General features: G+C 35.2%; 1 protein-coding gene across 3 annotated transcripts; it reads right to left on the bottom strand.

Annotated features, from left to right (window-relative positions):
* Positions 1–545: 545 nt before the first annotated feature.
* LOC105835524 (thyroid adenoma-associated protein) lies at positions 546–5861 on the bottom strand. Of its 3 annotated transcripts, XM_012678912.3 has the most exons (15): positions 5586–5861; positions 5330–5470; positions 4627–5268; positions 4438–4544; positions 4050–4356; positions 3728–3973; positions 3272–3637; positions 2904–3182; positions 2638–2835; positions 2283–2473; positions 1648–2200; positions 1365–1515; positions 1033–1289; positions 778–925; positions 546–652 (listed from the first exon to the last, which is right to left on the bottom strand). In XM_012678912.3, the coding sequence occupies exons 1-15, from the start codon at positions 5745–5747 to the stop codon at positions 639–641; spliced, it is 3762 nt and encodes a 1253-aa protein (XP_012534366.2). In that variant the 5' UTR covers positions 5748–5861; the 3' UTR covers positions 546–638. The 3 variants fall into 3 exon arrangements, with proteins under 3 accessions (XP_012534366.2, XP_012534364.2, XP_036143447.1); XM_012678910.3 differs by having other exon boundaries at positions 546–925; XM_036287554.1 differs by lacking the exons at positions 2283–2473; positions 2638–2835 and having other exon boundaries at positions 546–925; positions 2848–3182.
* Positions 5862–14735: the final 8874 nt, after the last annotated feature.

Here is a 14735-nt window from a genome sequence, read left to right as displayed (position 1 = left end):
AATTCTCGAAGTATCGAAACATTTAAAGTGCAAGTTAATGGCAAATTTCGCATCGTAATTAGATGGATCCCTTTTCGCTGCACTTTGCGTGAAATGAATATAAATTTAATTAATGTAGAGAGAAAAAAGCAAAAGATATGGAGAGTGCAATTAAAATGAAAAGCGCTAATAGCGCAGAAATAAAAAACGAAATGCTTTTTAAAAAATTAAAATAATGATTACAAAGAATAATAAATCGATTACATATGCAATGATTATTTGACAAAATAGAAAAAAAGTAGAATTTGAAACTTTACACTATTAAAAATGTTTAAAGTAGCGTATTAATTGCAATAATTCGTTTAATGTAATTTTTAATATTGAAAGAGAAAAATTAAAATATTGAAACTCGTTGGAGAAATAAACTTCAAAATTTATGTAGTGTTTAATTATTAATATGCTTTTCACAAAATACTTTAAAAATCTAACTTTTAAAAAGACTTCAATTATTTCATAAAATACGCGACACTTTATCCAAGTTTCAGGTATAGTGAAAAATGCACGAGTTTTATTAAATTTATATATTTATTTGTAATACGCGTGAAATTAAATTAACGATTACGTGACAGTTTATCTTGTACTATAATGATCCAAATTTTTCACATGCTAAAACCTGCAATAATTTATCCCTATATGTTGGATCTAAAATTTCTTCTAATTTTTTTTCAAGTTTTGGCATATTGTTCCTATAATTACATACGATTTCTTTAAAAGACGATAATAAAGGAAAATCAGTACCTAAACGGTAATTTATCCATCTCACAGCATCCGGTGGTAAAGCACTATCAATGGAATATCGTTGCTTTATCGATTTTGTTAAATCAAAGCACAATTTTGATATCTTCACGGGCTCGAAAACATCGTAATTTCTACATTTGTTGAATACCTATTGATAATCATTCCAGTTACAATTTTTTTTATAAACATTAAAGATATTATTATTATATATTTTCTAAAGAATTTTTTTATTATATCTCGTATATGTTCGCTTACATCGGTTTCATCCATTTCGTAATCCGTTTCTCCTAATGAGACGCTCCAGCAGAAAAGAACGCCAATTGCTATTCCGGGATACTTATCGGCGACCATTTCGTTAAAGTTTTGGAAAAATATCAATAAAGTTTTCTCGAGACATTCCAATTGATTGCACGATTTGAGTTTGCAAATCAATTTGGACGCGTCGCGCCGAACCTCCGCATTATCATCAACTAATAATTGTAACAACATTGTCCACCAATCTAATATGGGATCTGTAAAAAATTTTTTTTACATTATTATTACGAGTCTAATTTCATTGACTATAAAAATTTTAGATTTACACATACGGCAATGTTCGATATCGATGTCTTTCTCAAAAAGTTCGTACAATATATCGAAAACTGATAATCTGAAATCTTCGCATAATGAACCGATCCAACTACTGTCACAGACTTTTCTATAGACATTCTCTGTATATTTCATCCTAAGCTCTTTATCCTTAAAATAAAAAAATTAAAAAATATGTATGTTGAAAAACAAATATATATTAAATCTATAAAGATAAAAATAAAAATAGAAAAATTTTAAAAATAAAATTTTTTTTAATGAACAAAATAACAAGCAGCAAACCTTTAATTGATAAGTAATTGTTGTCATACATTTTCCTAGTAATCTCAAATAATTAACCCGTTGAGAATAGATGTTGTTTGCATCACGTAGATGCATTTCTCTAAGAACTAAGTTACAAATTTCACGTTTGCCAGTGAAGCATTCGTTTTTATCCATCAATCTGTTATATAAAAAATCAAAGACCGCATCTTGTAATTTAGGATTACATTTGTATAAATCTTTAGCGAAATCGGCTGCAGCACGAATAGTGTAAGTACTCAATAATTTTTTTTGTTGATAAGATTCCTTCTTCATCATTTCGAAAACAGTAGTCCAAGCAATATATTGTATCTCGGCTTCTGGCACGATCAGAAGACGCGGATAAATGTCGTACATTTTACTGTTCTTGTTGTGTGCCGTTTGCAAGAAATTTGAATATCTCTCCACGCAGAGTATGAATTTAATTATGGACACTTTGTACATTTGCTCGCCCGGTCCTTGTCGTAATAAATCTTTCTCGACTAAGTGCTGCTGCAGAATATGCAATATATCTTCCATATTACAACTTTCAATCCTAAAAACATGAATAATGTGTTAGTACAGGTGTACAAAGTCTGATACGAGTATTATAACTTCTGTGAAATTATCTTTCTTACATATTTTTGTCTAAATTATATAATTCATGAAGAATATCGATATATACACTAGCTATGGAAAAGCAACTGAATCCATTAGCTCTTTTTTCCAATCCTTTCAATATCCAATCTGTCGCGCGTAAAAAATCTGTGACGTCAGATTTTAATAGTTGTATCCTTACAGACGGCAATCTCGTTAAGATTTCTAATATCTATAATTTAATCAAGAATTAATATTTCTATCATGTATGTTTATTTTAATATTTTCTTTAATTTGGAATATTTTTTACTTTAATCTTAATTATCTCTTATTTTATTTATAATTATTCTTTATTATTTTCAATTGTTCAATTCTATTGTTAAATTTCGTGCTTGCCTGTAGCAAATAGCCGTGTGTAAGGTTTGCTGAGATCTGAGTATCTTGTGCCGTACATAAAACAAAAAATAACTTTTTCACAACAATATGGGCTGTACTCTCCGTTAATAATGGCACCAGTGCTCTAGCTGCAAGTTCACGCGTTTTATGTACAGGGCTTTTAGCGCATTGTGATACCAAATTAACAAATTCATTTATCTGGAAACACACCTGCCGTCATATCTTTCATCTTTAACCGACGAAAAAATTGAACTGTTCATAAGCACCTTCCAAGCAATATCCGTACTGTCAAAATGGTAACTAATATACAATCGTGATAACAGCAATAAAATTGCTTGAACATTGGATTTTATCATGGTACCATCATTCGATATGAAAACTTGCAATTCATTCAGAGTAAAGGGCAACAGACTGGGATATCTTTCAAAAAATATTCTTCCTGTCATTTTATTATCTGTCGTCAAATTGATGTGATCCTTGGTTCTTTGAACTCCAAAAACTCGAATTATAAGCGCGCTAAACAATAACGTAGCCGCGTTACGTTCCTACAGTTAAATTGGGAAATTATTCTCTAAGTTAGAACAATATTAATAATTTTCATAATGAAAATAATATATGACACTACACCACTTACTGCCCATGTTCTACTTTCATAATTTCTAAAGGCGACCATCAAACCATCCGCAATATAATTCTTAACCATGTCTCCGAGTTGAGAATGTCTGAATAAAGCTCTGAGAATATTCATGGAGTGAGTTTTTATCTCGGTCATGTCAAGTTTAATTTCCTTATATTGATACTCATTTCTATTTTCTATTATTGGTTTGGCTAAATGCTCGTACTTGGTAAATATTGTATTTCGATACATTATACTCTTTACTTGCTGCCATAGATTAATTGTACTCTCAAGCTGCGAGAATTGTAATAAAATTTTCATAACCGAGTGAAACGCCGAGACTTCTGAATTAGTATGGATTTTTGGTTCCGATGATAATACTGCCTATTTTGATAAATAAATTCATTGTGGTATTACATTTTAAATATTGAACTCTAAATTTTTTAAATAAGAAGATTTCCCTTTTATTTTTACCTGTATCATAAATGGAACACCCGCGCTTCTCCTTGTCGCACACAATTTCGTATATCCTGGCATTAATCCTGTAATACCTACCAAGATATCATGGAGCCAATGCATAGGGAGCGCATTTAAATTTGTGTTTGTTAATCGCCACAGCCGCGTGCATAATTGATGAAAACCAACGTACGCTTGTTCAAACGCGCCTCTATGTTTCGTTTCGCACAATAACGAGACTAAATGTTTCATTATATGTTCAATCTGTTAATAACACATTATCCCTTTATGTTACGTTGAGATGTAAAAGCGTGCGTATATATATGTCTGTAAATCTCACTTGTTCCTCCGTTAGTAATCCATCTAGACAGTCAGCAGTTTGTATCGATGCCTTGGTGGCAAATATACCAAACAACTGACTGACTTCTTTAACAGTACGCCAAGAACAAAGTAGCACCATTTGTGGCGTTATGATATTCTTTTCGGGAGATGACTCATCATCTAAATTTAGCGCCTTCAAGTCCATCGGTAAGTGTCCTTCCGGTGAGGAATTATTTACCACCACAGAAACAGAATGATTCAATTCAAAGCACAATAATATAATATTAGCTACAGTACTTTGCCATAATTTGTTCGCTCCTGTGCCTCTAAAGCATAAAATAAATATAACAATTATTTTCTCAAAAAATTTATAAAGCTCGTATTCCTTCAATTTAATATTTCTTTACCTCAAGTCACAGTCTGAAAGTAAGCTTCTCATACAAAATAAATATCCATACAAAGAATTTTTAACGATTACTTTTCCTATGTTCTTTTTCGCTAAAACTAACGCATCCTGGAAAAAATGAAAATAATATTGAGCCGAATACTATAAAATTATTTTTAATGATAAAATAAATATCATGCTTGCTACGTACCTGCAATTTTTTATATAGCAGCAGTACTAATTGCAATGTTATAATTTCTGCAACATTGTCCTCTACGTTGCAGTAATCGCAAAGTACATTTCTTATAATAGGGGACAGTTCGGATATTTTTAACATGTACACAGCTGTAACACTGTCTATAGGTCGTATGCTGTTACCCAATTGAAGCGCGACTTCAACAATTAATCGAACCTGGGATTCTGAATCTAAGTGTAACAATACCGGACTCATTGGCTTTATTATCTGATATGCCATTTCTTTATTTGGTTCATATGTATCCAGCAGCAAACACTGGAATATCGTCTCGACTTGCTCTTTCTCCCATTCGATATCTTGGAATTCATTGCAAAGGAGATGTTGCATCAACAAAAGTATTTGCAAGCTAGAACGTCTGCGCGTGTACGTCGCATCTGGATACAAATTGCTCACGCAAATATCACGCAAGTTTATGAAAAACATGACGTAATCCTTTATATCCCGTTCAATTTGCTCAGATGTTTGATGAGACAAAGCAAAGACATTTTCATACATTTCTGAAGCGACATCTTGTTCCTTGTATCGACTTCTCATTTTCAGTTCCTGGGACAATTGTCTCCGCATAACAGCCAGACTGTCTTTTAATCGTTTCAAAGCCTAGAAAATATCAAATATTTAATACTGTTGATAAAGACCAATGACAATATTTCTTCATTACCTTTTTAACAAAGGGTATATATTCCATCTTCTCACACAAATTATAGTTCAAAAACAATAGAATTATGTCAAGTTCCATGCGTGTAAAGTGCAATGTGCTTTTCTTCGATTCCACCAAGAGTGCCAGCATCTCCAGTCTGACCTGTGACACAAAAAATATACAATAACCACCTCTTTATTGCCTGAATATAACTGGAATTTCTAAGACGGATGCTGTTTATAAAGTAGATTATTTCTACGAGAAAGTAAATTGTTACCTCTTCACTATAATGCCTGGCGCATGTTTCCAAAACACTGTACTCCAAAGTATTTCGCCATTTGACAGTTTGTTGTGAGAGTTTCTCATTGGTGTCGAGCTCGCCCTTTTGCTTCGATACTCGCAGGCCACTCAGCAGCACACGAAGTTCGTTTTCGTTCATATTATTCGATTTCTGAAGCCGCGATGTCGCGGCAACGTGTAATCACCTTTTCACGTGTTGGAAAACGTGCATGTTTACTCCTCGACACATTTATCATGCAATTTGGCGGCACGCTTTTACCGATACTCGCTAATCTCTCTACCGGTAACCGCCGGCCCTCTGCCCGATGCAGACATCTGTTCACTCAACGCTAAAATTTAAGTTTATTATACCAGAGAGAAGCCTGCAGAAAGAGCAGCTTTGCGTGCGATTTAGGTTGCACAAACATCATTTTAACTTTAAGTGAGACTTAAACATGTGTCTTTCTTTATTTATTTAGAGAGAAAGATAAAGACAGACATCTGGTTAAGTTTTGTTTAAAACCAAAACAATATCGGCGCAAGCGGGTTTTAGGGCCATCCTTGGTGAAAATTTTTCTCAGAATTTTTATACGAATTGAAGTAGAACACTTTTTTTTTTTAAATATTGCGAAAATGTAATCTTTCCTCAAAATTTTTATATGTAAAAATCTCGAAATGTTTTAAGATTTGTATAGAAAATTTGAGAAATTTTTTAAAATGTTATAAAATTATACAAAAAATTAGAAAAAGAGTATAATCCTGATAAAATTTTTTTATTGTAATTAACGCATTGTTTTGACTGTATTTCTAATCAAAACGTTTCAAATTTTGTTTAATTTCTATGTTATGACTGTAACTTAGATTAACAGAAAAGATATTATTGAAGCGATACATACATCAGGATTGGACATTTATATGTAAAATATAATTATTTTACATTACGTGTATACAATATAAACTATGTAGAACATATTTTACATATCGTTTATGTAAACAATAATTGAAAGATTATAGAAGATTCACAGGTAATAAAAAATGGTAGGTGTATTTTTTTTATTGAAGATATACGATGCGGGTATCAGACATAATGCCCACGCAAGACCTCTTTTCTCTACGACCGTCTATGGAAAATTGCCGGAGGAAAAGAGAGGAATCGCGAGGTCGTGTAGAGACACGGACTTATTTCGCGCGAGGAATCGCAAATTGCCACCAATCGCGTGCGATTAAGCGTAGAAATGGAATCGATTCTCAGAAATTTGCTCACATCGCTATTGTTGTAAAAAATTTTCTGTCGCGACGCTTTGAGACTTTTCTATTTAATCAACAAACGAAAAATAATAACATGCTTAAATGCATCATATTGTTTCTTTAATTTTTATGTATTATAATTCATCATTTAAAATAATTGATCCACCTGTACGGTTTGCAGGTGCCAAAATAGCAATACAAGGTAAGTGCTAAAGGCACGCAATGTAGATTATTTGTATTTTATGCGTAACCGCCTAATTTCTGCGTACACAATTGTTTTTGTGATCGATCGCGTCAACTTTTCTTTAGACGTTTTTATCTAAAAAAAATAGTCCATATTTTCTAAAACATCACTGGTAATTTTATCCAATTTAGTGAGCGACATAAAAAAAAGTAAGCCTTTGTATATCGAACTATCTGTAATCGAATGTAATTTTACGAGAAATTCGTAATGGATCTCTCACGTTTGTACCTCTACTTTTATAATTATTTTTATATATCTGCAATTTTGATAACCATTTTACGAAAGTGGGGAAAAAAAAGTCTACGTTTTTCACTGCAAATAATCATTTCATATGAATATCACGTCATAATGTGCCTCTGAGAGCATACATCTCTCGTGAATGTTCTATTGTGCAGAGTGCACACAGTGTGTGTACACAGACCGTATAGTTGCTTTGATATCCTGCGGTATAATCTGCACTTACATTTGTTCTGTTGGCGAGGCTTATCTCAGTGGCATATATTACATATATATCTCCGGTTCGCGCCTTGACGTATGGCTATCACTAAATTTAGAAGGTACGTTACAATCTTCCGTTGGCCTTCGCGTCGCACAAAGTGTTATGTCCTGTCATCAATTTGACGCTAGATTCGCTGAAGAAAATTCTCTTTGTTCTCCCGTGACTTCTAAAGCGACTCCGCTCACGCACCGGTATTCCCTTTACGAAAGACAGAGAGAAATGTTAATGAAAACAGGACTGATATATATTAATTCGCGTAGAATATAATTTACAAGAAAATACGCGGAAAAGGTAATTCTTGTTCTATTTAATCGAGAATCATATTGATATTGCTGTATTATGTAATTATTGCGATACTTAATAACAACGGTTTGTTCTTCATTAAAAAAATAGCTTATTGCAGAAAATAATCTTCTTTGAATATTTTTAATATTTTCTATTACATTAACACATTTTACACAGTTTAAATTTGAAATCGAATGATTAATAATGTTTCTTTTGTAATAATGTTATCGTAATGTTATAATGAACTTGTTTGTAATGTGTCATAATATATTTTAGTTCTTTCTCTTTTATACATCATAATATGAATAATATCAGCAATATATATTATTTATTTTAATACATTCTTTGACTTCTTTACTTTCATTTTGGCAGCAAAATTGAGAAAAACTTATCAAACAATTCTCTTTGTCATTTCATTGAAAATTTTTCTCTTTTAAGTTAAAAGAGAAGAATTTTAACATCGTTAAGTATTCATATTTAAAATCGCGTGACAAAGCTCATTTCACAAACTTAGTTACAAAAGGTAGTCCCTCCCGTCATTTAAAAAAGTTCCGATATTTTACTTTAACAATCTTTGTTCATTACGAAACAATTTCGGAGAGTATCAGTCTTATGATGCGCCAGCCTTATTAGGTCATCCACTGCAGTTGCAATTATTATCTTGATATCGTTTCTCTTTTATGAATCTTGAGATGAATTTACACGTAGAGCGCTATGTCGAAAGTAGAACAAAAATGGAGAGAAGAGTATCCCCCGAGCAGCGTAACGTCTAAAAGATTCTGTAAAATGGCATCGTGACTACTTTTTAAGACGTCTCGTAAATCTTTAAGGCATCTTCGCGCAGTCCGCAAACTCCTCGTTCGTAGTTCAGCACAAATGACGAAATTCCGACGAAAATGTATTTTACACCTGGGTGCGTCGTTAATATGTCGATGCATCTTTTCACTTTTAATCACTCATGTGGAGCGATCGTTAAAATTAGGTCGTGGAAAATCGACTTTCATAAAGGAGGAAATAAGAACGTGAGAAATGCATTACGTGCCTCTCATAAAATTAGATTCGATAAGAGATATAGTTCAATTGGCGCGAGAGATGCGCGATAAATTTCAATATTAATCGCATCAAGAATATCACACGCAAGCTTGAATGCTTATCGTGTTGTATTCAGGAAAAAAATCGTGATTACATCACGGTGTCGCGTACATACTTAGCTTCCTGGCTGTCCGCTCGTAAATACGAGGTCAAGCACGGACGGCGGTGTAATATCTTCGTTATATGTACAAGCCGCGGGTAGAGATGGATCTTTGGGAATTACGTGAGAGCTGTTGTGTTTCGTTATTTTAATTGCGCGTCATCCTGGGAAGAATCCCAGAACATTTCCGACTATTCTCCGACCGAAGTTTCTCCGTCGCGTCAACCGAAAACGCGGCCACGTGATTTCCTGAGAGCCACATAATCTGCGTAATTAATCGTTATTTAAATTAGCGCGACTACTTTTCTTTTTTGTTTACCACTTCAAACCCCAGGTCAAGATTTATTTACGCCGCTCTTCGTAATACAGACTTTTTTCTCCGAGCGCACTAATTGGGCTAATGGGCACATTTTAAGGAAATCACAAATATTTATTCGTCGGGAAAGCGACTTTAATTGGATCCCTACACATATCGATTAGATTCAATTGCAAGTCGAGCCTTGTAGAAAGATTTAATTTCCTGAATTGACCCATTAACTGGAAATAAAATCAAGGTTAATAACTTGCTGCACTTAGAGCTACATTTTCTATGTTTATTCTCTTCTATTACGATTCTTTCGTCTGTAAAGTGTAGACGGGTACTTATTTCATTTTAAGTGCACAAACTTAATAGGTCTATTAAATCAAAACGCTGGTAAAAAGAAAGAAGAAAACAGGTATACAATAATTCTGTTTTTGTAATATATAAAACATTATTTATTACTCTTTGATATAATTATATTCTAATCGTTTGCGTTTTTGAACGTTCCCCATTTTTTCCTTAAGATTATATTATTCAAAATTTATATTTAAAAAACAGAAAAATAATAAAATTGTCTGTTTCCACAATACAAAATATTATTTGATGTTTTCATACAATTATATTCTAATTATTTGCGTAAAGTTTAAATTTTCAAGAAAAAATATTTTACATTGTCCTACATAAAATGAAAAAAATATATAAAAAATATGTAATAACGATGGTCATTGATCTACTTTAATATCGGTAGCAAGATTACTTTAGGTTTCGTTATATTTAGAAATGAGACTTGAATTATACATAATTTTGTAATATCATAGACATTCTTGTTGATGAATAATGTGCGTCGCTGATAATATTATGTAGAGAGGAAGCCCTTGGATCAACCACCAAACTCGCCTATGGGGACGGTCTGTGGCGAACAAGTTTGTGGAATTTTCTTCATTTACGCCAGTCTGTGACGCAGCGCGTTTTGCGACTCTCAATTAATTTCCGGCAAAACTATCCGACGCACTCGCTACGAGTAGTTGCTAGTCGAGCGTCGAATATCTCTTACCCACGCAGAATGTGAAACAGTTTTAGAACGGACCTGGGAATTGGAAAATTCTTTTGACAATTTTGACTGCAAAGCATTTATACAAAACCACGTGCATGTTATTATTTAATTGTATTTCAATTAATTTATCATCTCGTGTGATTTTCGTTTTATCTGCATACATATATCTGGACATATCTGTTGAAGCTAAAGATAATTAAATTATTCATTCTCACTCATATTCTTCATCTTTTATTATTAGCCGATGTAACGCTATTGTTTAGGGTTGTTTCGACTATATTACGACGTCTTCTTTCGCCTCTCGTCGCCGCGCTGCTTCCCAACCGCGTGAACGCTCGAGGGATGTATTTGCTATGTAGAAACATAGGGTAACACGGGCCGTGACATGCACAATGTCTTCAGCGGCCAATTCCGCGCCTCGTTTCACCGCAGGACGTCTGTCCCGTAGCGAGAAAGCTAGCTTGAGAATCACTTGAGCGGAACGTGTCTCGCGGAGAATCGTCTGATGCTGGTAAATAAGCGAGCTAACTGCTAATTCAATTTACTGGCCAACCCTCTGCCTACCCCCGTTCCCTCTGTCAGATCCAATTAACGGCGAAGTTACGGGGCTTCGCAGGAGCAATCGGCTGGTCCCTACAATTAAATTTCACACGCCGCTATGTCAATCATCGTTTCGGATTCGCTCCAGGAAATGGGAAGACGACGGCTCTTCCGGACTCGCGGCAAGAAACAACGCTCGTAAATCCCGAGATAGCACTAAATGCGTCTGGGAGACGTCCGTCGCGTCGCGCCGTAAAGACATTCTCTAATCTCCCGGCGACGCTTCAGACCTTTTCTAATGGGATGCTTAGAAGCTTTCTATTGTTGAATTCGTGAATATCTAGAAATCCCGGAATTCAAAAGATTTAGAAAGAAAAGGGGTGTGTCGCTGTGTTTTCTTTTTAACTAAAAGCGTAAAACCTTAGAGCGTTTTTTTTTTAAATATAAATTGTGATTTTATATCAATTTTACTTGTAATTTTCCGGACAAAAGTGTCACCTAGCGACGATTGAATGGGTCACATCGAGGTGGATCGATAGCAAAGTGACAGGTGATAGATAACTATTGCAAATACTAAAGTTCGCTTATGTTGACCATACGATACATTTGTCATCGTAGAGATTACAAACATAACTCGAAATCTCTTGTTATAGTTGTACGTTCTCTCTACGTTATTGACCATTATAAGACGAATTAGAAAATGTTAGAAATGAATTACACACTCTATATAGCATATAATATAATTAGAGATTATATTATCTTTTAATATAATAGGGAAAATAATTAGATAGTTCCAGTTTCGATATCGACACACGTCAATTTTGCAATTAATTAAGGAATATGTGCGTTCTACGTGATTTTCAATATATTGCGCGGTATAAACAAACTCAATTAATATTTAACGTCAGCTGAATTTCAAATTAAAATGATAACAAAGTAAATGTTTGTTCATAATTAACTAAAGAATGAATTAATGTTTTTTAGTAATAATACTCTGATAATAAAGGAGCCTTTTATTTCGGTATTGAATGATTTGAAGTAAACGTCACTAATCCTATTGTCCTGTTCAAATTTTCTATACCGTTATATCGAATCAATACAATAAAAAAGCCACGAAAGATTTAAAAAAAAAATCACAAAAAGAGATCTCGCGCAAAAGACAAAGTCGACCAATGCCAAAGAGAAAAAATATTTAAATCACACACATACATATATATATATATATATATATATATATATATATATATATATACACACATAAGTAAGAAAACAAAATAAAATAAAAGTTTTAGGTCAGATGGAAACCCGAACGGGCAACAGGATTTAATTCAATCCTCGATATTTTCGGTCGGAGAGAGAAACGTGCGACTTGTGTCGCATCCTACGTGTGTACACGTTGTACATATAATATGTACATTGTCTCTGTGTATAAATTCTTCAGTATCTAGCGGAGCCACCCCCTCCCCTTCCCTGCGCAAGCCGAGATAACATAGGAATAACATTGAGCGCTATGTACGTCGATCGCGTCGCTCACTGGCGCACTCGTTCTCGGAACGGCTCCGGCCTCTCTAATTTAAAATAACGAGAGAGAGAGATACACACATACATACACAGGAATCTATTGCCTCGCGTGTCGAGCGTCGCTCGCGCGTTTTCAGTCCGCGCGCGGTTGCATCCCAGCGTTAAAATTTTCGCACGGAAACGCGCCGCAATCGGGCAAAGACATTTGGAAGCCGCGTAACGGCCGTCCCATTAAGAGAGCGGTACTTTCCCTTTTATAGCAAATGCTCTGCCGTTCGACGAAGCGAAATCTGTGTCTTCGTTGAACGTGCGGTAGAGCCCGCGTTCGCATTCAGGCTTCATTGTCGTACATTATTACAGCATATTAACCGCGCGCTCTAAGAGTTCGGAACAAAAGATAAAAGAGAAGAGGGAAGGAGGAGGATGGGAGGGGCTTTCAATTTGCAAGGGGAAAATGCATTTTGATTCAACGAGTCCATGGGAATAGCTAATTACGCGAGGAGAAAAAGAAAAAAAATATATGCGACAAGATTATTCCCGTTCTCTGAATGCATTCTTAGAACTATTGCGATACGATGTATTCTCGCCATTTCCTGTAAGAGAGAAACTTGAAATTTACTTGTATATTCGTTGTCGGGCTTCCTCCCCGGGAATAACAGAAATCGGGAACATTTCCACTGCAAACGCGCTTGCGGCCAATTGTTTGGAGATTGCACTCTAAAACTACTGAATATCCGGAGAGTCGAAATAGTTTGAACTACAACTACCCCCGTTCTTCAAGAGCGAAACGCTCGCCGAGCCGACAGCTTTAGTCGCCTTGTTGCCTCGTTACAGGCGAACATCACGAGACTTTTTACGCTCGCATTTTATTACGTTACGACGTTCCACGTTCGAAAGCGCGTTTCCGATAAAGGGCGCGATGAATCGTCTCGTCACCAACTCAACCTCTTCACAGACTTTTGACAGACCCCCGTCACCCTCTCCCTTGTTAGACTTTTAACTAATATCACATCAATAACCATGAGTAGCGACTTCTGCGCCGAGTCCAACGAACCCGCTCGTCCGTTCGTCCGCGATCAGAGAGTTGATCGAGCGGCGCGGAAGAGCCCGGCGCGTTGCGAGCTGATTTCAGAATCGTATCCACGAAAGTATACGCGCGAGTTGCGAAGCGTGGGGAGTTACGGCGCGTCGAGCCGTAAAACTTAAGATCGATCGCCGCGGGAAGTGTGCCGTGTCGCGGTGCCGTCGATCTAACGGCAGCGTTACCTTGCAACTTTTTAAACGAATAATCTCGTTCTCGCTTAGCTTAGCCGTACGCGGCTATTACGCGGGACCGCGTTCCGGTCATCCGCGAGGCGTGTTACAAACGGAATCGCTGTTACAACGGGTTCCTACCGGTTACAACCGAAACGAACCGTGATTTCCTCTTTTTGCGCATTGTTCCCGAAGATTGTATTTTCTTGTGAACAAGAGGCTCTCCTCCGAAACTGAAATAGATGTAAAATTTTCCCTTTGCTACTGGCGTAAGTTTACCCAGCTTTGTTAGATTCTCCTGCTGAAACTGTGATGTTGTTACATTTAGTGTAAACTGTTTCACAATTAAATAATTTTTTGCGTTTACCTAAAGGATATACAATACTATCAATGTTTCTTAATTGAGTGTAAAAATCTTAGCCTTCTTATTTGAAGAGATGACGATTGCTCTTGTTATAGTATGTAAACGTTGTAGCAAATTACACATCGTTGGAAGGGTGAAGTCCAGGAGCTACCTATAAAAAAAAAGCTGGTACCTGAAAAAACGAATATTCACGTACAATGTACGATTTTCGAAAAGAAACAAACATGGAATTCTGTTAAAATCGTTGGAACTTGTTCAAATATATCACAAGTGATTTTAACAGCATTCACCGTTTTCATGTTTCCTTCCGTAACTCGTATATTACAATCGCAAATATTCTCATTCTTGCTGACAAATTTGCACTGCAAATAATAGCGAATTCGATCGGACTAGTGCATATTGATGCATATTAAAGCCGCTGTGCACTAAAGCTGACCCAAGTGTAAAAATTACATATCCACACATATCACATACCTTTACGTTGTTTTATGTACAACCATTTTAATGTGCACCGGTGCGTCCAATCGAATTCGCCATAACTCAAATAGTCAAACTTTTTTTTATAGACAGCTTTTGAAGTCACTTTTTCAATATATAATTCGTTTCGCCATAGTATCTGCCAGTATTGACATTACTGCAATAAAAG

Source organism: Monomorium pharaonis, chromosome 5, assembly GCF_013373865.1.
Source record: "Monomorium pharaonis isolate MP-MQ-018 chromosome 5, ASM1337386v2, whole genome shotgun sequence".
Classification (NCBI taxonomy): Eukaryota; Metazoa; Arthropoda; class Insecta; order Hymenoptera; family Formicidae; genus Monomorium; species Monomorium pharaonis.
Note: the sequence above shows the minus strand (reverse complement) of the source record. Positions and strands in the feature narration are given on the sequence as shown.

Excerpts from the sequence above, each read along its gene's own strand:
- LOC105835524 (XM_012678910.3), bottom strand. The coding sequence starts at position 5,747 with ATGAACGAAAACGAACTTCGTGTGCTGCTGAGTGGCCTGCGAGTATCG. Across the intron at positions 4,545-4,626 it reads TGCTATATAAAAAATTGCAG|GATGCGTTAGTTTTAGCGAA; the intron begins GTACGTAGCAAG and ends CATTTTTTCCAG. Across the intron at positions 3,638-3,727 it reads GTGTTCCATTTATGATACAG|GCAGTATTATCATCGGAACC; the intron begins GTAAAAATAAAA and ends TTATCAAAATAG.